The sequence below is a fragment of the Candoia aspera genome, chromosome 8 (assembly GCF_035149785.1).
Source record: "Candoia aspera isolate rCanAsp1 chromosome 8, rCanAsp1.hap2, whole genome shotgun sequence".
Lineage (NCBI taxonomy): Eukaryota > Metazoa > Chordata > Lepidosauria > Squamata > Boidae > Candoia > Candoia aspera.
In genome coordinates, this window is record NC_086160.1 from 63,514,034 (window position 1) to 63,539,682 (window position 25,649).

Genomic DNA, 25,649 nt, shown 5'->3' on the forward strand with positions numbered 1-25,649 from the left:
AGAATTCTGGGAGTGGAAGTCCACACCTCTTAAACTTGCCAAGGTTGAGAAATGCTGTCTTAGAATGTTGCTGTCCCCTTTCTGGCTGCCAGAAAGCTTGTCTGGAGGATCCACCAAATAAAGAAGAACCCACCAAAGGAGCTTTCCTGAAGCTCCCTCTGGAGCTTCTCTAGAGTTACCATCTTAGCCATGAACAATGCATGAAACCACCTAAATGTTTTGGGGACATGGACAAGAAAAAAGGCCAGCAATGCAGTCCTGTACACAATGCTTGGATCAGAGACACCCAACCTGAGTCCAGGCTAAATGGAGAGCTTTCAAATCTTGGAAAGCCCAACTAAATGGGAAGTAAAAATATTCAGGACATGGAAAATATTCATATACCCAGTATTTTTTTTTTTAGGAAATCTAAATGATAACTAAAATTTATTTTTGTCCTGGCCTTTTCTACCAGGCTTGAGTGAGCCAGCTTTGATTTGTTTCATGAAGGAGAGCAATTGGCTTCCACAAGTGCTTCATACCACCTCACATCCTCCTCTTGCCCTCTCTGGCACTTGCAAAAGCCAGAAAGTGCTTCCAAGAGCTAACTGGAAACACCAGAAGCATATTTTGCCAAGGCCCAGAAGTCTCTTCCAGCTATTGAAAGAGGAAATCTGTGGAAGACAGCAAATCAAACAACGCAGGAGGAAGCTTTGTTACTTCATGAAACAAGTTTGTGGGACAGTTTTGCTCAAATATTCCTCAATGAGAAGTTCCTTTTCAAGATCTGCAGAGTTCTACTACCTACTATTTGAATTGTGGGCCTCTGCATCCTTTAAATGCCAAATGCTGTCCATGCTCTGAAAAACAGTTGGAAGCTTCTGGCTTTGAAATAAGCCCCATTCATTTCAATAAGTTTTATATTCACAGAATGAAATCATAGGATTTAAAGAGATTCTAAAGCCTTTCTGTGGTCCCACCTTGCCCACCTTCAAGTACTACTTAAAAATCAGGATCTTCCCACAGGCTTTGGGTTAAGATAGATGGACTGGTTCCTTTAAACCGGAGAAAGATGTGGAAACATGGTTTTCTTCCCTTGAACATATATTGTTTTTGTTTGTGTTTGTCTGTTGAAATTATTCTTTTAACTTTGTGAAGCTACCCAGAGTTGTTTGAAGTTGGGCAGCCCATAAATTAATTAATTAATTAACTGAATGACTGACTAGCTAACTAACTAACTTTATTTTCATAATCTGGTAATCCCCAGATGAGTTAAACTACCATCCCTATACTGATTGAGACATTCTGGGCATTGCAGTTCATCCCAAATGAAGGTCATGGTTTGAAAGTTAAGCAATCCACAACAGTACCGTCCCTGTTTCCAACATGCTACTGCAACAATGTATTCTAGCACCAATATGCATAGCATATTAATTATGCATGGCCTGCCTATGTTTGTACTAACATCTATGCTTTATTTAGCCACATAATCAATGTCTGGGTTCAGATGACATAGGAACCATAAACATTGCTGAGCTGATACTGCACACTAAGTTGTAGTTCATTGTGTTGTGTGAACAGAACTAAGGATTTTTAGAAGAACATGTATCCACTGAAACAACAACAACAACAACAAGAACAAAAACCCATGGGGTGTCCAGAACCTATGCATACTGACACTGCTGAATTTTTTCTCTGAATGCAGAAAAGTCAGGGATAGAAATGTTTTCCTTTCTATGGTTGGCTGTCATTCCATCTTTCCTCCACAAACCCAAAACAGTTGTTTTTTTTCCAGTGTTAACCCCGCCAGCAACCATCTTGTGAGATGATTTAGGCTGAGAGAGAGAAAGACTGGCTGAGTGCCAGAGTCACTGAGTGAGCTTTCATGGCTGAAGGTTGATTTGATCTTGGGTCTCTTGGGTCAAGAATCTTCATCTGTTGTTCACGTCAGGGAGTTGTAAACATATCTGAGGGGGGCCACCAGTTTCGGCCTGACCATGATGGTTGGGAGGTCAGAAAGTGAAGGGCTTGCAAGGCTCTGATTCCCAGGAAGGCAAGGGCCTGAACTACAGGTGACACATGGCCAATGGGCAGGAAAGGTATAGCACAGCCCAGCCTGTTTCCCATTCACCCTGGAAATGTTATTCTAGATGGGAAATGAACAGGAGTGGTAGTGGGAGGGAGAGGTGATTACTTGACACATTCAGCCCAAAGCAAATCATCTGCAGGGAGCTTGGGATATTGTGTGAATGCAAAATCAGTTCTTCTTGCTCTGGGTGGCCAGAGCAAGGTAGCCCTTCCTCTGACTCCTGAGGAGGGAAGGAGAAGAGGAGAGGACAGGGGAGGTCCAGGACCCAGCCTGGGCAGGGCACCTCCTCAGGTCCAGGAAGAGAGCACAGTACCGAACTCACCAGTGTGGTGGCTATTAGAAAAACACAATTACTTTAGTGGAAGTGACTGTGCAACCTTAGCTGTACCTTCAGTTTCCTAATGATGCAATTTAGTGACAAAAATTGTTGTCCTGTTCTCATTTACCTCTTTATGACTGGACAGCTTGGCTCAATGCCATCTTGTTCAATCTATCATAGACTTGTTAGTTATTTATTAAATTTTATACGTTTTGAGGTGAGGCTGGTCCAAACAGAGGATTGTAGGCTCTCATTGAACAATAAATTTTTCACCATTGGGGAGTTTCTCTTGTTCTCCTCTCTTCAGTCTCTGGCCTATAGCTAGAGAAGTAGGAAACAGGCACAGTATATTTTGCATGTGCTCACCTATGGCTGCAGCATTTTCCTCCATCATCTTGGCACTGCAGTTGGCTCCTCCAAAAGGATAGCGGCAAGCACAGACAAAGCCCTTCCTTTCATTGACACAGGTCCCTCCATTTTGACATGGGGAGCTACTGCAGCTCAGATAATCCCCTGGATTGAAAAGAAAAAAGCATGAATTGCCAGAGTTAGCCCCCACAGCAGAAAGTAGCATCCAAAACTAAAATTGATTTATTTTTAGTCTCTGGTTTCTCTTACCCCTTCACCACCTGGATAGGGATGAATCACTCCATCAATTTATTTGCAATCCAGGTCAGTTTCCTATATGTTGAGTCCAACCATTTGCACACTTTGTGCCTCAATTTTCTAATATATACTGTTATATACAGTTTTGCCCAACATGTGTGCATGCATTTTCCCTAATACTCAAGTTCAGAGTATAGACATCCATATTAAACTGTAAGAATCCACTGTAAGAGTTAACAATTCCCAGTCATATATCCATAGTCAGTTGAAAGGAAGACTACCCTGAATTTTAGACAACCCTCTTCACCCTCAAAGATGATACAGGGGGGAAAAAATCATCTCCTTCAAATTGTCATATCCTCAGGAAATCTAAGACGGTGCTTACATTTTAAAGACAAATTGCTGGGTTGGTGCTGGGGAACCTAGTCTATACAATATTTGTCTGGAAAGAGCAAATTAGGTCAGTTCACTTAAACCTGAGAAATGAACAGAATTCTTTTCCACCATTCCTAGTTAAGAATGATAAAAGAAGAAAGTCAGCCTCCATTATTTATTTGCATATAAATTATGCTGTTTTCCAGCCTAGTGTATTTGTTCCCCTAATGTTATTTGTCATCGGGGAATTTCATCAGACATTCTTTGCTGGCATAGATGACATTGGGACTCAACTGGCTAATCAGTCATCATTTCTGCCAATCTAAAGTGAAAGGGGTGCACTCTGCCCAGCTCTGCATGCCTGGGTATACTGTCAAGTAACATTTCGTTCATCAATAAAATACCTCTTAGTGCCTTACAATTCAGTTCCCATTTTACAGATGGGAACCTGAGCTGCGTGATTTCCCTAGGATATGGGATTGGAACTAAAGTGGCTGTTCTGAAGGTTGACTTATAGTATAAGCATAAAGGAGACCTGCTCTTTTATCATGAAAATAGACACTTTTGGTGAACAGCTCGCTAGGGAATAATGTTTGCTCTCGGCCAATATTTTGGCTTATTTTGAATTATTTTGAATTAATGGCATATTTAAATCATCTCCTTAAAACTGTGGTGGACCATTGTATAACTGGCTGCACACAACCTATGAAACACTGTCACACTGGGGAATATTAATGGTTACATTTATAAACCACATTCTTCCAAAAATACTCAGGGCAGTATACATGGGTTCCCATCTCAGCTTATTTCCCCACACCATGCCTATGCAAAAGTTATCCTGAGAAAGCAACTAAATTAAGTTACTAGTGAGCAAAAGGACTGAGGACAGATTTGAAGCCAGGCCTCTGTGACCTTAGTGTGACACTGTAATCTCTACACCACTGTACAATGCTTTCTTGGTTTTTAAAACAGGGCAAGTTATTGCAAAGACATTCAATGCAGCAGACCAAGTGTTGCCTTTAGCAATACAACAAGCAGTATTTGGGTGGTAAGACAGCAGATGTATTATATAAACATGTCTCTATTTTCATGTGTGAAATACTAGGTGGGCAGCTGCGCATTAACAATGTTAATACTAATGAAACAGAACAAGCACCTGAAGGCATTTTGAATATTCTACAAGACATCACACAGCTTTTCACATATAGGAATATGCAAAAGAATAAACTCAGCCTATAAGTGCAACAAAATCAAGGCATGTAGCTGTTCTCAACTCCATTATAGACTGCAGATAGAGGCTGCCATCAAAGTTAAAATACCTTTCATATAGAAAACTATCTTCACAAGGAGAAGGGTCCAGCCTATCATTTTACTTGACCTACTATATTATGATGGCTTTTCATGAAACAGCACTATAATATATTGCCAGTAGTTATCAGCCATTCCACCTCGCCAATGCAATGAGAAAGGTCAGTGTATGGGCCACTCCCTCAGCTTGGCTGAGACCAACATCTCTTTGACTCTCCTTTTTAAGAATTGCCTTCTTTACAGTCAATTTCCCACCTATATCACTGAGAATTTAGGCAATCTGAATTTACTTGTTTCCTCTCCCTCTGCATAGTCCTTCTACTTTCTCATCATAAGTGCAAGGGTAGAACCTGGATCATTTTTAAAACCTTCCTATAACACCTAGAAAAACGTAGGCATTTTATAAACAAATTCCTACCTGCTTCTTGCATTGGTACATCTGGGTACAGGATACTTCCTTGATTCTATTACATATACATATAAATTAAATACTCAGAGACAACCAGATCCCCTTTGAACTGTCCTCTAGAAATCATTGTTCTATAGCACTGTGATACACAATTGAATTGAATTGAATTGAATTGAATTGAATTGAATTGAATTGAATTGAATTGAATTGAATTGAATTGAATTGAATTACTAGAGACTATACAACATATTTTCCACTTAGGATTTCTGAACTGTAATAACACAGTATGCATATTCTTGCAAAAAGATTGCCAGGCAGGCCAGCCTCTGGTATTGAAAGAATAGTCCAGGTATGCTCGAGAGGTAGGTAAGTAGGTCTAGGAGATGAAAAGGGTTTTCAGAATGAGTGTTGATTGCTGGCAGATGTATGAATTGCCTCTTTTCACAGGCACTTCATTGCTACTCTGAGCTATCTTTAGTTTGCAGCCCAATCATAGCACTTCAACAGTGATGAATTTGAGCTTACCAGGCTAAATACAAAGCTTTGTATGAGTCCACCCTCCCATTCTGAAGTTAGACAGATGAGGTTTACAGCCTGAAACACACTGAGAAGTTTTTGTGTGACTTAACTAATCATTTACTCATTCTTTCTCTCCTGCTCCCAACACACATTGCATTCCATCAATCACAGCAATAATGTCCAGGACAAAGCAATGTACAAGTAGAGTTCAAATGTCAAGAACTTGGGAGGAAATGCTAACTTACTTACTTTATTTATAGGTTTTGCAAATAAACAGGACCCCATATGCTACAGTAGACCCAAGTCTTGTTCTCACTGGGATGGAAAATCTATATTAAATTCTATATCTTCAGACAGTAATTGAAGCTATTATTCAGTGGGTCCTATACAAAGAAGAGTTCAATTTATACACACTTTTAGCACATAAGGCAGAAATCTAAGCAAGAATATTTGATATCTAAGCCGTCCTCCATATGTACACTATCCAATGGCAGAGGAAAAGTGTCAGCAGAAGTTTGCAGTATCAGACTGAAACATACATAGGAAAACCTACAAAGGGCTCTGGTGTTCTAGATGCAGGAAATTTTATCGTATGAGAATCTCATATGATGGTATTGTTGCTAGGAAGTTCAAAAATAAGTTTACTACCTCAGCAAGACAATGGTACTGTATTGACTTACTCCATTTTAAGACACTCCTTCCCCAAAGAGCCCAACTTTTACAGTCTTACAATAAGATAGCAATGCCTTCTGATCTATTGTGATCATCACTGCCATAAGGAGGCAATAACCCAGATCAAACAGCTTGGGACAATTCCCACAGTCTTCATGATCAAGCAAGGACTGAACTTTGGAAGGGACTAAAGGTGCTAAATCAGTTCATTACTTTCAGGACCATGGCCAGCAGTTCTGCAACGGTCCTTCCAACACACTAATTCTATGAATAGTGGTTGTTTTTTTTAATGTCATCTGTCTTTATTCCAAACTTCATCCTCAGTCTGTATGCGACAGTCAGAGCAGACTATGGTCCTGTTTATTGTTATAATATTTAAGCACTATTTTATTTCTCTGATAAGAAATTAGGCACTGACCTGATGGAGTTGATGCATCATGTGCCTTTCACCCAAGCTCATAAAGACTTGCATTCCTACTTTCTCAGTGATCTGATTATGACCCCAAGTAATAACAGTGACAGATATTTTGGTCTGTTTTTGGTCAAAGAATGGCCAATTGCTTAAGGACTGAATCAACAACAGGGACATTTCCCTCCTTAATACAAGGAGGCTGTTTGGGGAGTCTGTTCATACTTCAACAATAAAGAATTGCTGCTGTTGTAGCCATTCCATTTCCTATGAGGCAGTGTTGTCAGTCTCCAGTTATCTTCCTCTGTGCAAATTACATACAACACACACACACATACCCCTTTCATCAGTCTCCCACCCTACTGCACCAAACATGCAAAGCTGAAGCATAAAGAGCCAAACTAAATTAGAATTATGCTCAATCTCTTGCAATTAAACACAAAGTGCAAAACATGTGGGGAGGTGCCTTTGCACTGAACAATAAAGCAACAGTGGCATTTTTGATGACTAGGATAACATATGTTACAATTTGTGTTTAAAACGCATCATTATTTTGAGGTCCTCACTCAGTTACCAGATCTCCTAGGTTCAAGCCTTAGCTAAAAGCATAGAATCTAAAAGCTTAAAGTGGTGCTTATCAGGGCAGGAGATGGAGCCTGGAGTTCTTGGCAGGGGGTGGGGAGAGATCTAAATCTCTGATTGTGCTGATAGTTAACATATAATAAGGATTGTATTCCTTCCCATGAGCTTAACAGACTTATTAGGCACGTCTTTTGTCTTTCTGTAAGTCATTCGGGAGGCACCCTATAAAAAATAACTTGCTTCCTTGCTTTCAGCTCTCTATCTTGTGGATGAATTAAAACTCTAGGGTGACCTTCCCAATCAGTGTAACTCATCAATGGGAGAACTTCTGGACTCACCCATATAATGTGGAGTTTCATTATCTAAGACAGTGAGGCCCTTCATCCAACAAAAATGACCACCAAAAGTTTGTTCATTGTGGGGTTAATGCACTATGTAAAATCAGTCTTAAGGGAGTATTAGTTTTCCAAAATCACACAAGTAATATTAGGGTAGATAGATTAATGGTTTGATACAACTTTATACGTTGAGACCATCCATTCTGTCATGAGTAAGGATGGCGAGCAGGGGGCTCCCATCCAGCCTGTCAAGCGCATGCGTAGCACTGAGGAACTGTTCAGCCATTCAAAGAGACACAGATCGGGACCGCCTTAACCCTTGGGGGTTATATGTCTGGGTTTTCCCCATGCTTCTTCAGTTTGTTAGGATTCCTGTTAAGTACTAGCAATAAATATTAGAGACCAGTTCCTTGTCTCAGTGTGTTTCCTGGTTGTTAGGACACATTCTTCCTAATCTCTATGAAATCAGCTTTGTCATATATATGCTGTTTTGCCATTTATAAAGGAACAGCTTAGGTTGAAATACAGGAAGCTCTACATGGAAAGATGGGATAAAGTTTGCAAAAATGAGCTACAGTACTTCATTCATACAACTGCTGACTTCTACTACTTTTACTGCTGCAGAAAAGAGGCTTCCAGGGAATTAAGTGAATAAGCCAGATATGAAATAAAGTTGAATATTATTGACACCCAAATCGACTTTAAAATTGCGCTTGATTATCAGAAGACCTGCAAGCACTTGAATTTAGGTTTGCTCTGAGCACATGCTCTGAGGTGAAAGGAATCAAGATTAAGACAACAGTCTTAACATCTTTTTAGCATTCTTAAAAAGAATGAAATGCCTTTGCTGTTCACCAATACACCTTACTGTGCATGCAAATAATTCAGTATTTTCAAATCCATTTTTTTAAAGATAATTTAAAATAATACATCTCTTGGCGTTGGAGAAATCCCATAGCAGCCTGATATTAAGTTTTTTGCCAGGGGATTTTATAAACTGTTTGCCATACCTGCATGGAGTCTCAGTTCTATGGTCATTATTCAACTGACCACTCAGGAACAATGCTTATTTCCTTACAAAGGGAACCTGGAACTGTATGCTATGTTTATAGTCGACTGTAACACCAGTCTTATCTCCAGGATGTTATTGCTTTTTCCTGTAAGTTCTAAATTGACTTGCACTATGGTGGCCCTATGTTAGATTGATCATAGCAGATCATTTCCATATAGATACTAAGAAGATAAAATGTCATCACCAAGAACTCATTCTGATAAAGCGTTTAGCTTCACCTTATATTGCATTGATTCAGCTGTCTTGTTTTGGTTGGTTTTAGATTTTTTTATCCACATGGTCTTATCCTGAATATAATTTTAATTCAAATTTAGAGCTAAGCAAATATTCTTGAGAGACTCAGGAAGGTCACATGACTGTTGGACAAGCTCAGCAATTCTCCTCAGCTCAGGAAAACGAAATCCTACAGACACAGAACTTATTTAATAGAGCTTTGGAAGACTTTCCAACAGAAGTGGCCAACAATAGCATACAATAACCTTCCCTCAGAATCCCACAGCTAGTACAGCCATTTGCCCAATTGGTTCAGAGATTCTGAAAGTTGCAGTCTCAACGAATCTGAAGAGGACCAGATTTGAGAAGGCTGCCACACAGAAATATCCCTATTGCCATTATGCTTGCTTGCCCCAAAAGCTAATTTTTATTATTTCTATATTTCTTTTTATTTCCAAGCCTATTGCCATATAGGTGTGGGGATAAAAAGTCCCAGGAATTTTTTTTAGATGTTTTTATCCCACCTTTATTTTTATATATATAAATAACTCAAGGCGGTGAACATGCCTCATACTCCTTCCTCCTCCTATTTTCCCCACAACAGCAACCCTGTGAGGTGAGTTGGGCTGAGAGAGAGTGACTGGCCCAAGGTCACCCAGCTGGCTTTGTGCCTAAGGTGGGACTAGAACTCATGGTCTCCTGGTTTCTAGCCCATCACCTTAACCACTAGACCAAACTAGCTCTCTATGATTCTCTCTCTCTAGGATTCATAGTCTCATTGCTTGGGAATTCTAGAAAATGTAACTCCAACATATCTGGTTGGAGAAAGATCATTTTATGTGGTAGCTGGGTTCAGATATGTAAAGCCACAAAGATCGTGATAACCCATAAGGTGGTTTGCTTGGTTCTGGCACAGGATGTGGTGTACACCCAGCCAATTCTGTAAAACATATTCAAATGAATTATGATTTAACACAACATGTGAACTTAGTCAGTAAGACAAAAGAGAATAAAACAATCCCTGCTAATTACTTTGGTGCTCAGTTGAAATTAATATTTGGTGACATGGGCTTAGGGTTTTTTTGTTTGTTTGTTTTGTTTTGTTTTGTTTTGTTTTGTTTTGTTTTGTTAGGACTTAAATATATTATCTGCTCATCTGCAGAATTTCATTTTCCCTCAAAAATGAGCAGTTTTTTACAAAAAAGAAATAGCACTTAAATCTTATTGCATTTAAGTATTATGAATAAAGGAAACACATCTTTTGGACAACATTTCAGGCAACACCAATAACAGTGGCAATATTACAGTGCATTACCTGCTTTTAAAGTAGCATCAGTGTTTCTCTGACTTCTCCCCTCCTGATTTGCTCTGGTGTCCACAGGCATCTTTTTCCCTGGCAATGGCTTCTTTGGAATTGCAGCAGCTACCTTTAGACGTTTGGTTATAGTGTCCACTGCCTCTTCTAGGGATTTGTCTACATACCAGGTTAGGTTGGCTAGAAGTGTTTCTGTTCTGGCCTCCACCATGGCACCAGTGAGCTCTTGGAAGCCTTTCTGAAACAGTATGCCATCTGAGTGAACAGTTGGCATCAATTTGGGAATGCTGGCATTCATTTCTCTAATGCTTCCAGAGACATGCTGACACAAGTTCCTTGCTTCATTGGCTGTCTTGTTTAAGAGAGGGATGCTCAAGGATAGGCGGATACTTTTGGCTTCAAGAGCCCTGATTCTGGAATTGAAGGTCTGAAGCTGAATAGAGATTGCTTTCTCATTTTCTGTTGCAGCTGCTTTCACATTTCTTACTGAGACACAATTGTTTGCCAGAAATTTGATGATTTTTGCCTCCACAGCCTGCAGGCGCACTTCATGATCATTGTATTCATGGCTGGGGAGCAATATTTTCTCATCCTGGTGACCAACATGTCGCTGGTGCTCTTGAACATTTAATAATGTTGTATTCGGGTTAGGGTGACCACTGCTGAGATGATGGATGTTACGTTCACCAAAGGAAGATTCTGCAGAGGGCCATATTCTTTTTGGTTTCTCATTTTGGTTGACTAGCATCTGAAGGGATTCGTTCATCTTTTGAAACTGTGGTATTAACATCAATATGTTTTCCATCCTCTCCTGACGACTGCAGCAAGCTTCTGTCTCATTTTTCCAGGTATTCAGTGTTTCTTTTAGCACATAGTTATCTTGGATGGAATCAATAGCACTGTTGATAACCAACATAGTCTTGTTTAATCCATCCTCCATTAAAACAAAACATTCATTAATTTGCCTCTCAGAAATTTCATAATGAGCCTGAGCTTCATTTCTAAGTTCCTTCTGGTTTTTGTGGAGTTTCTCAATGGTGGAGTTCAGCCCTGTCACAACACTGGTTAAATTCTCCAGTTTTCTGCTAATAGTATCAGTTTCAAGCCGCATCTCATCCTCTGATGTAAGGCTGAAAGGAACTCCTTGTTCAATCAAGGGTTGGAGAATCTCCATATCATAGCAGAGGTCATTAATTTGCTCATTCATTTTGTCCATCTTATCATTCAAGGGAAACACCAGATTCTCCACACTTTTATTTAAGGAATGAATGTCCCCTTCCACACCCTTTATTTCCATTTGGATGTCACTTCTGCACTCAGACAATATGTTATCACATCTACCTAGTAAATTATCTCGCTGGATTTCTAATGAGATGGTGAGATTATTGATCTTGCTATCTTGAATTCGGAGGTCATCATAGAGCTGCAAAACCATCAGGCTCTGTGTTTTCATTTTCTCCTGTAAACTTGTCATGAAATTTGTAAGATTATCACTCATTGATTCAGCAGCTACGGGGACATTTTGGTCTGAGCTTTTTTCAGTCAATAATAGTTGTTCATGTGCTTCTTTCATTTGAGTAAGAGTTTTGTTCAGGGAGTCATAGTAAATATCACTCCTTGAACTCTGATGCTCTAGGTCAATTTCCAAAGACCTCTGCCTTTCTTGCAGTTCTCTGATTGGCTTCTCACATGTAAAGCTTATGTCTTCTTCAAGATGCAAGATCTGGGTTCTAATATCTAGAATTTCTACCCTTGTAGGTCTATTTTCAATATCAAGGGCAAATTTTTGGCAGGATTTATTCAAACTTTTGACTAGCCCTTTGGTATTCTCGAGATCTTCGGAGAGATCAGATGTGATCTTGAAAATCTGAGCCACTGTCTCTTGTATGTCACTCTGGAAGGCTTTAAATTGCTCTTTTACCATTTCTTTGATAAGCTCAGTCACGCCTTTAGATTTGAAACCTACAGGGGAGAAAAGATACAAAAGCCTTCCTTAATAAACAGCCCGAGAAAAAGCAAAAATCCAATATTTAAGTAAACCTCAGGGTTCTCTTTCTCTCTCTCCTGCCTAAAACCCATTGTTTTCCTCTGTATGTGGCAGGAGCGAAACAATGTTTTGTGCAATAACATTTGCACAGTATGTTCCTGGATGGATTATTACCTTCACTAAATCTCAAAGGGGTTCTGTTTGAATAGCATTTTTACTAGTCACTCTCATCCTTTTAATCAGTTTTGCTGTCCTGGGGGAGGAGACATAGTATATGCTCCCTCCAATTATAAACCACTGTGACAGAGTGAAATGTAACCACAGATTCCAGCAGAATAGTCCAAAGGTTTAAAGGAACTATCCAAATATACAGTTACATGCCCAGGGCGGGGGGGGGGGGGGGATGAGGAAAGGTCAGTGGTACTGAAATGATTTTAATTTGCTGTTATCTAATCGGCACGAAATTACAAACAGAAATTTACAGGTTTGGATTTATTTGTTTGTTTGTTTGTTTGTTTAAAGCAGAATGAGTCTGCTGGGCTTCTTCACAGTTATATAAAGGAGATGTTTAAATAAAAATGAGGCTGGGAAGCAAATGAAGCCTGCATTACTACATGTGAGGGCTAAAGCTGCCAAGGCTGGAAGCAAACAGTCAGAGACCTGACAGGACCATTATCAAAATGAAGTGCAGGTAGCCTCCACGTTCAAGGCTGACAAATAAGGAGCAAAATCTGTAGGGCAGGAGCAAGAGAGGGAAGATTTAAATGCTGAGGCTGGATGGCTGTACTCTGCAGTAACAGATATTCTTTATTATTAGGGTGTCTTGTAACAGCAATAAAAATAACTTATCTGGCTGAGCCTTGTCCTTGACTCTTCCACTGCTGGCTCCTGAGTGCCAGTTGAATTTATAGAGAGATTTATTGCTATACAGTGGGCGAAGCTTGGGCACCGCCCTTGCTGTTCTCCCCCTAGTATTAGAACTGGGAAGCAGTGGTTTCCAAAGAACTTCATAATGTAGCCTAGAATGAAGTTTTGTTGCACTCTGAAATGATAATCAGATAAAACACTGCCTAATCCTGAGAGCCACTAGGAATATATATTCAGTTCTTTTCACATCCAGTGGTTTCTCTACCTGAACTGCCTTTATGCTAATAGGATTTAGCTTTCTGTTCTTCAACCTTTCATTTCTGTTCCATTAGAAGCAGTTGGGTGTGTACATTCTCTATCTTTCTGACTCATCAGACCATGATCCTTAGCTTGGGCACTTTCCTTTGCCCTCTTAAGAGTAGTTTTTCCCCAACCTGGCAGCCTCCTAGCACTTCAATACCAATAATTCTCAGCCAGCACATGACAACAGCACTCACAGGTCTGAACTGGTTTATTAGCAAAACACCTGCAAAAGGCTATGGCATATTACAGTAAAGGTCTTCATGTGCCATGCATCTCTTGGTTTATTATTTATTTTTTCTTAGATTTTTATCCCACCATAATCATATGACTCTTGGCAGTGTACAAGACCATAGAACGTCCACAGTAAATACAAGACACGAGCACACTCATAAAATTCTCTAAAATAGGGCCCAAAGAAATGAAGGAGCATACGAAGTTCCTCTGATGTTATCCAACTAATTGAAAAAGCCTGCCCAAAACTCAACTCTGCTTTAATTTGCTTCTAGAAGATCATCAAGGTCAGGACAAGTTGAACTTCCAGGGGAAAGGCTGTTCCACAGCATGGGGGCCATGGTTTCAGCTCACATGACTACCTTTGTATAATTTGAATTATACATATAATATACCTTTGAATAATTTATGACTTGAAGATCACCTTAAATGTGATATTGTATTAGTGGAATGGAGGTGAACGAGGAGGTGGGGAACACCTCCATATACTACAAATTATAATGGGCAATGTCCAAATGCCTTGGTGGGGAGGGCAATATGGCCTATAGTTTGCTCACCTGTCCTTTATACCCTTCATACCACAAGGAGGGATGTTATTGGCAATCCTTGTCTCAATCTACAACGTTCATTAAATGCAAAGTAAAGTTGTGAGCTTACAGGTACGACAGAGCCTGCTCTTAAAATTTCCTAATTAAAAATCCCTCCTGACTGAAACAGAAACACACAGCAGGACAAACTTCTGTGTCTGAGTGACAACTGCCTTGCTTATAGGCACATAAATGCAAATTAGCAATGGGAAATTTATTTACTTGTTTGCAGTTTTATCCAACCTGTGTGAGAAATCTTTTCTGTTAGTCCAGCATTATAAGGAATTAAGATATACTTTGAAGAGATGTAATTTAGATGAATTAGATCTAATTAAAGAAGGCACCTGAATTCCATCTATTCAGCATCTTTAATATTGATGATTATGTATTGAGAAGAAAAAATATACGAATAAGTTTGACAATGTTCTACCAGGTAGAAAAGGGAATATGGCAATGTATATATCCATCTATATACATGCACACTTCAAAAGGATGAGTTTGATCAAGACTGCAAAAATTAATTTCAACAAGCATAATAAATGGTTAACTATATGACAGAAACATATTTTTAATCTAGTTGAGCAAGAAAGAGGAAGAAGAAAAGATTTAACCAACTGGAATACAAGGAAGAATTTGTGACCATATGATATCAGAACTAAGACATGGCTTATGGGGATCAATCTCACCTCTTGCCAAATCCTTAATCAGTGCTAATTAGCTAAAGAAACCTAAATGACCACTAATTGCTTAGTAAAGGCCACCTTCAACTAAAATGAAAGAATCTACTCACAAGTGTTGAGGTCTGAAGGGCTCAATGGGCAGAAAATCTACAGCAATTTCAAAATGAGAGGAACGGATAGCTTAGGGCTTCTCTAACCTGAGGCTTCCTTATCTAGGTAGCTTCCAACTAAGCAGGTAGCATTGAGATACTGTTGGTATTATAAATCACAGCCTAACTTTCCTTATTTCAACACATTAATCTAAGGGCAAGGACAAAAACATTTTAGTGGGCAAGTGTATCTGAAAGACTACTCAGACACCATAAAAATGGGAGTTTTACAGGGTTTAAAGCATTTCACATACAATATCTTGATCATTCTTACAGCAGCTTGTTAGGTTATGACTACTAAGAGATCCAGGCTTCTGTCACATTGGTTTGGGAACAGATTGAAAAACTTCTCCAAATGTGAAGAAATAACTAACTTTTGAGCCAATATGAATTTGAGTCAACCCCTCTTTTATACACATCAGTGTATTGCAGAGATCAGATTTGAACTGGGCAGACCCAGCTTGAAGTCCCCACCTGATGGTCTCTGGGTGACTTTATGCCAGACACACTCTCAGCCCAACCTGCCTGATGGTCATTGTGAAAAATGACCCACCTTGAAGTCAGCGGGAGAGAGAGGATGTAATGAAAATGCAACAATGAACAAATAAAATATTTCCAATGTACCACCTGCTTAAAGGACTTCCAAGGGAGAAGGAAGCTATGGCAGGAAAGCCAAGGAAGGGAAAATTCGCTCCCAGGACCTGGAATGCTATATAAATAGTTCTGCAAAAATGCCATTTCCCCAAGGACCATTGACATGATTTGGGGGACTGTCTGGATAGAGGATGCTCAGATTAAATATGGAGAATAATCCTCCACAATATGGATCATCAAATAAATCAATCCAGAGTGCTCATTTGAGGCACAAATGACCAGCCCCAAATTATCCTACTTTGGATACATTATGCAAAAACTTAGTTCTGAGGAGAAGTCTCTAATGGTGGGAAAGGTAGAAGGAAAGAGAAGAAGAGGATGACCAGCAGCAAGGTAGATGGACTCAGGTACAGTGGTGATGGGTACACCATTGAAAGACCTGAAAGACCAGTTTAGAGACAGATCATCATGGAGAAAATATGTCTATGTGGTAGCCAAGAGTCAGTGATGACTTGATGGCATATAATCAATCATCATTTTTTTTTTACAAGGGGCAAAGTAATAAGGTCAGTGCCTGCAATTGTTTTGTTTACAACATAATTTGTCAGGCTATTTTTCCTTTCTTTTAAATTACTATGATGATAACTAAATTTGAAATTATATCACTTACCTGGCTGAATATAGGGATGTGTGTATGTGTGTGTATGTGGATAGAGAGTGTGTGTGTGTTCAGCATACTGTAATAAGTTTTTTAAAAATCTTGTATTGGGGCTTTTATCAGCCTCTGAAAGAAATACAGATCCTGGTAACAGCAGTATTTCTTCAACTGTAACCCATTTGCTTGACAATTAGCATATTCTCCAGGTTAGAGGTACAGCCTTCTGGATGCCTATAGAACAAGTGTGGGCGAATTGCAGGTCCAGGTGGCTTTTGGTCTAATTGTAAGATTAGACCAATTTCTGTGCGGTTCAGACCTCTGGCAATAGCAATTTGTCTCTGTCTGCTGTGTGGGAAGGAAGGGAAAGAGTGAGGAAGGGATCAGAAAAAAAGAAAAAGGAGATATATCAGAGGGAGAATGGGTGGCCCTATCCAGTATGAACTTTCCACCATTTGCTTAGTACCCCTACCCTTGATTTGTTCTCTGCCACCAATTAGCACCAAAGGAATGGAGCCCTTGGAAGCTAATTGGTTCTTATGCCATGCTATAGGTCCTTGAACTGCTTTTCATCCTCATTCATCATTATTTTAATGAGCAACCAACATTCTGCTACTTACACTTCTGATGATGTTGACTACCATTCGCTTTCCTCTAGGCCTCCAATGCTGCCACTTACATCATCACATTATCTTAAGACTTTCTGAGAACATGACATTCCACCCCCAAAAAGAAAAAAAAGATTCCTGCGTTTTGCCCATGTATAAACTGTGCTGAAAATTTGCATTTTTAAAAAAAATTGTTCTCATTCAATTTGATGAAAAAGAATTTACTTCTGAAATTTATTTAAGAGCAGCATAGGACTCAGGTGAAATTCTGCACAGCATTACTCAGGAACGCAAGGCCTGAAGAAAGAATGGCAATGAATGAAATCATCATGGGCCCATGAGTGTCTCCTGCAATGCTAGCCATACTCCTAGGATTCTATCTTTTGGAAGTGCTGATGTGAGAAAAAAGTGGTTTTGCTTTCTAAATCTGTTTATATATGGGATTGACCCATGGGGAGAAATTTTTCTTTAAAAATCCAAATGAATTTTCAGGGCATGTACCTGCCTTTCACCTTGAAAACTGCTGGTCAAAATTATGATGTCACATTTTTAGGAAATGAAAAAAACAACAGTCAGTATTTTCACACTGCAGCGTGTGAAACAGCCTAATAAATGCTTCTGCTTCTTATATAGAAAGAAGTGGTCAGCACTTCAGCCGAAAGGTTTGTTTTTTCCCCAAGCCAAGTGGTAAAATAAGAAGGAGGTGCAATTGTGATTAGTAAGGAAACTGATTGATTGATTGATTATGTGCCATCAACTCTTAGTGACCCCACAGATAGCTTTTCTCCAGGAGGTAAGCAAATAAGATACCGATTGTAGTCTTAAACTTCTTTTAGTAAGATACAATATGATATTAAGGTCATATGTCTTTTACAGTATTTCCTGGAATCTCATTGCCCTTTCTTCCCAACTATGTGTCTTCACCGAGTTTAATGGAGGCATGTTATGGCTAAACTTCTGTCCTCTGCCCCTACCAGGGTTTGTTGAAGCTATTTCGCCTCCTCTCCCAGTTAATTCTCTAGTTGATTTTTGATAAAGAGCAAGGAGGGAAGAGGGATGAGGACAATTCAGAGGTCATGTTAAGCTATGCAAAGGTCAGCTTTGAAAATAGGATGGAAGGTTTCATGAAACAAATGCAGAAGGCATGACAGATCCACTGGGAGGCTGGAAGACATAAATCTAATATGGGCAGAAAACAGAAAGGCAAAAAGCACAAAGGCAGAACCTGCCATCACAAGCAAAGTAAGACATCAAAATTTGTGAAACCACTGGAATCATGATCGACAAATTAGTGGACCCCAAAGGTTGTATGATTTTGATGCCTCTGTGTGTGCCTTAGAATAAAGATGTGAGCAGAAACGTTTTTTTTTTAGGAGCAAGGCATTAACAAAACTGAAAAGATTCCAAAGATACTCTCTGGCCAAAGTTAAGGTCCCAGTGGTTTTGATGGGAAAGGGCAACAGTGTTTCTAAGTCTGTCCTATTGAAATAAGTGAAGTTGAAAATCAGACCCCTCACTCTGATTTTATACTAAACAAATTGGAAGGAACTTTATATTTGGGGCTAACCTGTGATCTCAGGTGTAACACAGTTTTATGGTCATTGTTCCATACGAATTCTCAGCATTCAGGTAATCAATAATGCTAATGAAAACCTTATTGCATATTGATTTGCATTTCCTGGGTCTCTTTCTCTTTATTGTTCTTTGGATTGATTATGCAACAACCCCAGAGTAACTGACTCATCTGAAGAGAAAACTACAAAAGCATCACTGAGGCACAGGTAGAAGATGGAGAAAGAAGGATCTGAGAAATAATTTTACATTAGGGAATAAGACAGTTCAGTAGAAAGAGGTGGCCAGGTTGGGAAATCAGTCTCTTTTTGATGGAAGAGGATGCTGCTATGCTATCAGAGCAATACTGAAGAAACATTACCTGTTTACTCCGGAGAACAACTAATACTTTCAGAATCCTTATATGAAGCAGCTCAGATATGAGGTAAAGGGAATGGATCATGGAAATATGCAACACTTCTTCAATGCTCCGTCACAGCTCTCACCATACATTAATGTATACATGGCTTGCACTTCTCGAAGGGTCAAGTCCTGTCAAGTCCCCAGACTTAAAATGAAAAGCTAATAAAAGAGTCCAGCTGCAGCGCTTTCATATGGGAACACTGGCAGTTGTTGTTGTTCAGTCATTAAGTCGTGTCCGACCCTTCGTGACCCCATGGGCCATAGCATGCCAGGCCTTCCTGTCCTTCACTGTCTCTGGGAGTTTACTCAGATTCGTGTTCATTGCATTGGTGATGCTGTCTAACCATCCCATCCTCTGCCGTCCCCTTCTCCCTTTGCCTTCAGTCTTTCCTAGCAGTGTAGGGCAACCCAATTTGTAAATAACTAATATAAATCAAAGAGCAACATTGCATGCACTTATAAAGGGGTGGGCTTCAGTTATGCCTGGCATCTTAGCTTTATGCCCCTGACTTACAGATGTGCCTGTAATTTTTAGGCTTCTATACAAGGCTGAAGAAAAAAAACTCCTACTTTAAAGAATTCAAAATTTAATGCAACTTTTAAAGCATCTGAGTCTTTTTTTCAGGCCTACACAGAAGCCTCAAAGAATGACAGGATGCTTTGACACAGTAGAGTGCTGCTGGGCTTGCACATAGTCTGAAGCAGTTTTTCTAAGTAACTTTTGAAGCATACATAGCCCTCTTAAAAATATATTCTTGTAATCATAAGGGATAAGGGTTATGAGGATTATGAGGGTGATTAGCCATCTCTCTCTCACATAATCATTCATATTTAGAGGTCAACAATTTGTAGTGAAGTTCTTCCTGTATCAGTTGTCATACTCCTGGAAATTTAATGATAATAAATCCAGTTGTTGTTTGCAATAATAACAATATACTAGTGGGGTGATCCTTGGCCAGAATCTGCAAATCTGAACTTTGTTTAAGAGGATTGTAATAAAAAAATGTACAAATGAAATCAATGTCTTTCTGTGCTAAATGTAACACTAATATATTTCTGTGAGGATCACTAATTATGTTGGAATGCTGAACATTCTGCTTCTGTTCTGGAGATTTCCAGTGGAAAGAACAACATCAAAAGAATAAGAGAAAATTCATTGGAAGAATGTGTTATGTGTAATTTTATACTAGAGTGCAGTTTGACAGAGGATATGTTCTAGATATAACACTTGGAAGAAAAAGAAAGATAAGCTTGGACATAATATAGATTTCACTGGGAAACAAAGAATACAGAAATGGGCTCTTTATTGAATAGGATTGGCACACCAGTAAATCACAGATTGTGAAATGGAGGCATTGTGTATCAATGTGAGGGTGTTGGTCTCTTCATAGGACCAAATATACTGAATTTTGCATGTTCCTTTTGATGATTGCAACTTTATTGCATGTTAATGTGCATCAAAAATGCAGGAAGGAGGTGGGGAAATGCTGCACATGACTTCCACCATGACACATTGTAACTGAATGTGCACATATTAACCTGAAGGGAATAGAGAAATGGATGAAAAAGAAGCAGAGGGGAAATGGAAAATGTTCAAAGAGATATGGAATGTATCCCTAAGGGTCAAGAGTGCCACATAGCAATAAAATACACTGAGGGCAGAGAGAGAACAGGATGAATGAGAGAGAAAGTGTAAATATCACTATCGCTAAAGCAACACTGTTTGAGAGCAGCATCTGGAGCTTAACAACTCCAGAGCCAAGCAAGAAATGGGACTGTAATTTATGAAGATGTCTTCTAATAGCTTTTATAGGCTCAAAGGTATGTTATTTATACCAACTCTGCTACTAGTCAAATGGCAATGATCTCAGACAAAAATGAAGAATTAGGGGCAAATTTTATAAAGATGAACAAAAAAAAATAGATTCTAGTCATGTTCTGCATTGGTTATGCCTAATACTTTTTTTCTCTGGCCAAATCCCATGCACTTATATTAACCTTTGAAGATCCAGCTGTTTAGAACTAGCCTATGTAATTATTAGGGATGCAGTGGCGCTGCAGGTTAAACCGCTGAGCTGCTGAGCTTGCCAATCGGAAGGTCAGCAGTTCAAATCCGCATGACGGGGTGAGCTCCCGTTGCTAGTCCCAGCTCCTGCCAACCTTGTTGTTGTTTATTCGTTTAGTCGCTTCTGACTCTTCGTGACCTCATGGACCAGCCCGCGCCAGAGCTTCCTGTCGGTCGTCAACACCCCCAGCTCCCCCAGGGACAAGTCCGTCACCTCTAGAATATCATCCATCCACCTTGCCCTTGGTCGGCCCCTCTTCCTTTTGCCCTCCACTCTCCCTAGCATCAGCATCTTCTCCAGGGTGTCCTGTCTTCTCATTATGTGGCCAAAGTATTTCAGTTTTGCCTTTACCTGCCAACCTAGCAGTTCGAAAACATGCAAATGTGAGTAGATTAATAGGTACCGCTTCGGCGGGCAGGTAACGGCATTCTGTGACTGTCATGCTGGCCACATGACCACAGAAGTGTCTACAGACAAACGCCGGCTCTTTGGCTTTGAAACGGAGATGAGCACTGCCCCCTAGAGTCGGACACGACTGGACTTAATGTCAAGGGAAACCTTTACCTTTACCTATGTAATTATTGCCTTCTCAAGTTATATTTCAAAGACTTTAAAAATAAAATTTTCAAGATGTCCCAACCCAAATGAGCAGCATTAGGTGGCATTTTCTTTCTGGTAGCAGCCTCATCATAGAATGTTTTCCCTTGTAATGCTTATCTAGCATCAACATTGTGATATCTATAGCCTTTTAAAAAATCCCAGATGATTACATTGAAAAATCTCTTAGTGCATTTAGGCTATGATCCTATAGCCCTGAGTACAGCAACCCAGAGCTTTAGACCTCAATCTTGAAGGACACCATCCAGCATCGATTCCCCCAACATACCATTCTAGGCAATCTCTGGGCTAGTGTTTTCCAAGCTGGCACATTTCAATCTTGGAAGACTCGAGAGGGGGCATGCAGAAGGGGCCGAGTAACCAAATGATCCAAAGCTGCTCCAACTTGTATCATGATATCAACCATAGCCAAATTTTCAAATTTAGATTTTATGTTTGCATTCTATTTATTATTTTAAATAGCTTATGTTGACTGGTCCATAAACTTCTGTTATTGGTTATCACCAATAGCAGTAACACTGTGAACAGCAACAACAAATTATTAAATGGATAGAAGAAGCATCCATCATATTACATGCATCACATGAAGCCAGCTTGCAACAGCATTCTTCCTTATTCTTCCATTCATACAATCCACTGGGTCATCAGCTGGAGTATTCATATTGTAAGAAAAGCTTTTCAAACCAGCCCTATAGGAAAATGGGCTGCTGGCTTGAAAAATATGCATATAATCCTGAAAATCAGGAGAAGACAGTATTTTCATTGTGTATCCTGTTCACACTCATTTCTTTTGCACCAATATCATCTTTGGTCAAATCAGTTTTTCAGGCATTTTAAAACATGATAAAAACCTGCATAAACTAGTTAGCATGGCTAGAATGAGGTTGCAAACCATGAGCATTCATGGCTTTATCAAATCCCTGGTGGTGGTTGGGAACACACCCTATGATTTGTGAATTTTTTTCAGAAAGAAAGAAAACAAAGCAATATATGCTTCCTTGAAGAATGTAGAATATTGCAACAGAAAGAGCTGGTAGTTTCTTCCTCCTCCTTGCCCGCCCCCCCTTTCTTTGGCACTTTTAAGTGGGTGAGTGATTGCGTTCATTTCTTTCTTTTACCTTTTAGAAACGCCACAAAATCTTTTCCCTTATCTTCATTGATTTTGCCTTCCAGAGAGGAAAGTGTCCAGCTCACATCTCTCATAACGACTGAAATGTTGTCAACCTTCTTCTGTAGCAAAGTCAGTTTCATCTCCTGGCTGCTAATCTGTTCATTCATTTTTTGTGCAACTGCTGGTGAGGGGGGTGGGAACAGAGAAAAAAATGCAACAAAAGCAGAGGAAATTTACTGCAGGGAAAAGGAGGAAGCACCAAAATAAAACCCACAAACCATTGACAGAAAGAGGTGAAAAGTTTCTACAGTCATTAATGTGAGTAGACCGTTTTGATTTTTATCATGCACCTTGAGTGACATTTCTACAAGCACAGTCACCAATAATTGCTGAATGATCCATATTCATTATAAGGTAGTTATAATTCCAGGAGAGTATATTGAACAGTTAACAGAAATTTAATGAGCATAAGTGGAATCTTTGTCTACCTAGTCGATTTCAGTTTTTACTATTTCAATAAATGCATTATACTCTTAAGGACTGATCCTATGAAAGAATTTAACTGACATTGTACTTATAAGAATTTGCAGCACAAAAAATAAATAGCAAATTAGCAATATATTGTTCCTTTAGAGATATACACTCCAATCTGCTTTCCCTGAGAATGATTGTCAGCACCGTTTACTTAAAAATGCCTTGTGAGCTTCTTCCACACTGGAATCTTCCAAAGTGCTGCAAACTATCCCTTTAGAGCAGTGTTTCTCAACCTTGGGTGCTTGAAGTTGTGTGGACTTCAACTCCGAGAATTCCCCAGTCAGCATAGTCCACACATCTTCAAGTTGCCAAGGCCGAGAAACACTGCTTTAGAGAGAATTCAGTAGATGTATCTGGTTGTATCATGTTTGGCCACCAGTTTCAGACTCACAGTGGGATGTCCATTGCAGTGAGGCTGACAATATTCATAATAACAAATTTGTCCAGCTGCTGTATTTAAATACAATTTGAGTTGATAGTAAATGCAATTTGTTACATTATTGCATAGCAAACTAGCATGGGATGGAAGAACTAAAAACAAGAAAGGAAGTTCATACGGTCCAGGTATTCTGAGTACATTTAGAAATAGGGGATCCTCTTTTGTCTGAATGTCTTCCTATTGCTGATCCAATTTTGAAATACCTTTTATTTTAATATATATTTCTCTGTCTTGTAGGTCATTTCAATGGTAACCAACTCTAAGCAGTTTAGAAATAAAATGAAAAAGTTCATCTAGTACTAGTAAATGCTCATATGGTGCAGCTTCATTGATTTCTAATGCCAATCTTCTCCAAGTAGCATATGTGATGCATTCAAATACTTGCTTTAATTTCCTGACCAACTTATATGAAGGATACAAGCTTGGATCAAACCTCACCCATCCCCTTCCTTAAATTGCCCACACAAATGCAAATAGAACATTCTGAAATTGGCTCTCCAAATGGCATTTTCTGTCTTTTTCAAAAGATTTTAGTGTGGAAATGGGTGCAGGTTTCCTCCCAGGGGCTCCTTTTCCACCCTCAGCATTCCCAGCAATCTCACCAACCCCCCCCCAAGAACAGACCTCCCCCCACAAAAAAATTGATCCCCACCCATTCTGTTGACATCAATCATCACTAGATGGTTTTCTAATGCCATTCAGAATATGGACCCTGAAACACATCCTTTTCTCTTGAAACATTCCCTGCCCCATCCTACAGGGCTCATTGCCTTCCTTCATTGCATTTGCTCTCAAGGAAATATTTATGCCACCCAACCACCACTATTATTGCATAAGAATGCCTTTGGAGTCTATGGGGGTATAGAAAAATTAATGAAGATGCCAAAGATAGGTGATTTGCTTTGCAGCGTGCCAGCTACTTGTTTGCTTTTTAAAAATTGAAACAATCTTCAGAAAAGGTCAGGTACAAAATGTCTGCAGATACATTTGAGTCCATAGGCATCAAGGTCCACACCTTGAAATAAGGAATTTCTAGAACAAAAGGGGTATGGTGGGGAGAAAATATTTCTCATTCATCTGTTTTAGCAACAAGAGTCTGAAGGGGTTGCAACTGGTGTGGCTTGGCTTGTAAAATAGCAAAGGCCTGATGGTCTATCTATAGTTATCTCTGGATCACAGAACATAGCAGCAGCTAACAATATCCAGCCTCCATAGCAATTGAATGCATGCCATTGGAGCCCTTGAGTTTGCATTGCTTTGGTTGTTTCTTATGAGGTCATCACAAGATTATCCCTGAAAATGATTTCTTTGCTCATTCAATTCAGTGGCACTCCTGTACGCCTATTCTCTATAAATATTCTGTCCTGTCCCCTCACCTTTCCAAGTAGAAAGATGTAAGTGGCCCTGATGATTCATCCCTATACTTTGGTGACGGGTGAGGAAATTTCCTTTTCTTCAGGTTTTTAATAAATGGAATTGACAATGATTGTGCAGGGAACCATAATAATTACAACTACTGACCTTGGTTGCTGGGCTCCTGCTGCGGCTGTTGGTTTCTCAGTGTTTCCCCAGTGATAGCTGTGTTGCTCTCTGCCTGGTTGCTGTGTATGAGCAATTGATCCTGTTGGACTAAAAGAAAAAGAAGAACAAGGAGAAGGAGAAGGAGAAGGAGAAGGAGAAGGAGAAGGAGAAGGAGAAGGATGTATAAATTGTCCAGCATGACTAACTCATTCAATACTAACAATGCTCTTTGGTGCCCACCATCTTCTTAGACTTAAATAGCGGTGCTTATTCCTGAGTCAGCTGTTCTGTCCATCTGGGCTACATGCTATGCTACCATATTATTAGAGGATGTGGATTGGCTTTAGTTCTTACCAAAGATGATTAAAAGTACCTTCTCTAGTTTGCAACTGATTGTGATTTGCAGAAGTTTGTACTAATGAAAGATTTTTTTCCTTTACCATAAAAATCACTTGGAGAGTGGCATGCTTAACACTGTAGTGGAGACTTAGAAAAGAGCATTGAGCAAGTCCAGTATAAT

General features: G+C 39.5%; 1 protein-coding gene across 1 annotated transcript in view; it reads right to left on the bottom strand.

The window, feature by feature from the left end:
• Nucleotides 1–25,649, bottom strand: part of MMRN1 (multimerin 1) — an 85,342-nt gene that overhangs the window by 6,896 nt on the left and 52,797 nt on the right. Inside the window, exons 4-7 of the mRNA XM_063310832.1 lie at nt 25,130–25,237; nt 22,643–22,816; nt 10,206–12,167; nt 2,754–2,900 (exon numbers count right to left, since the gene is read on the bottom strand). Of these exons, the coding sequence (XP_063166902.1) occupies nt 2,754–2,900; nt 10,206–12,167; nt 22,643–22,816; nt 25,130–25,237 (2,391 nt within the window). The remainder of the gene's footprint in view (nt 1–2,753; nt 2,901–10,205; nt 12,168–22,642; nt 22,817–25,129; nt 25,238–25,649) is intronic.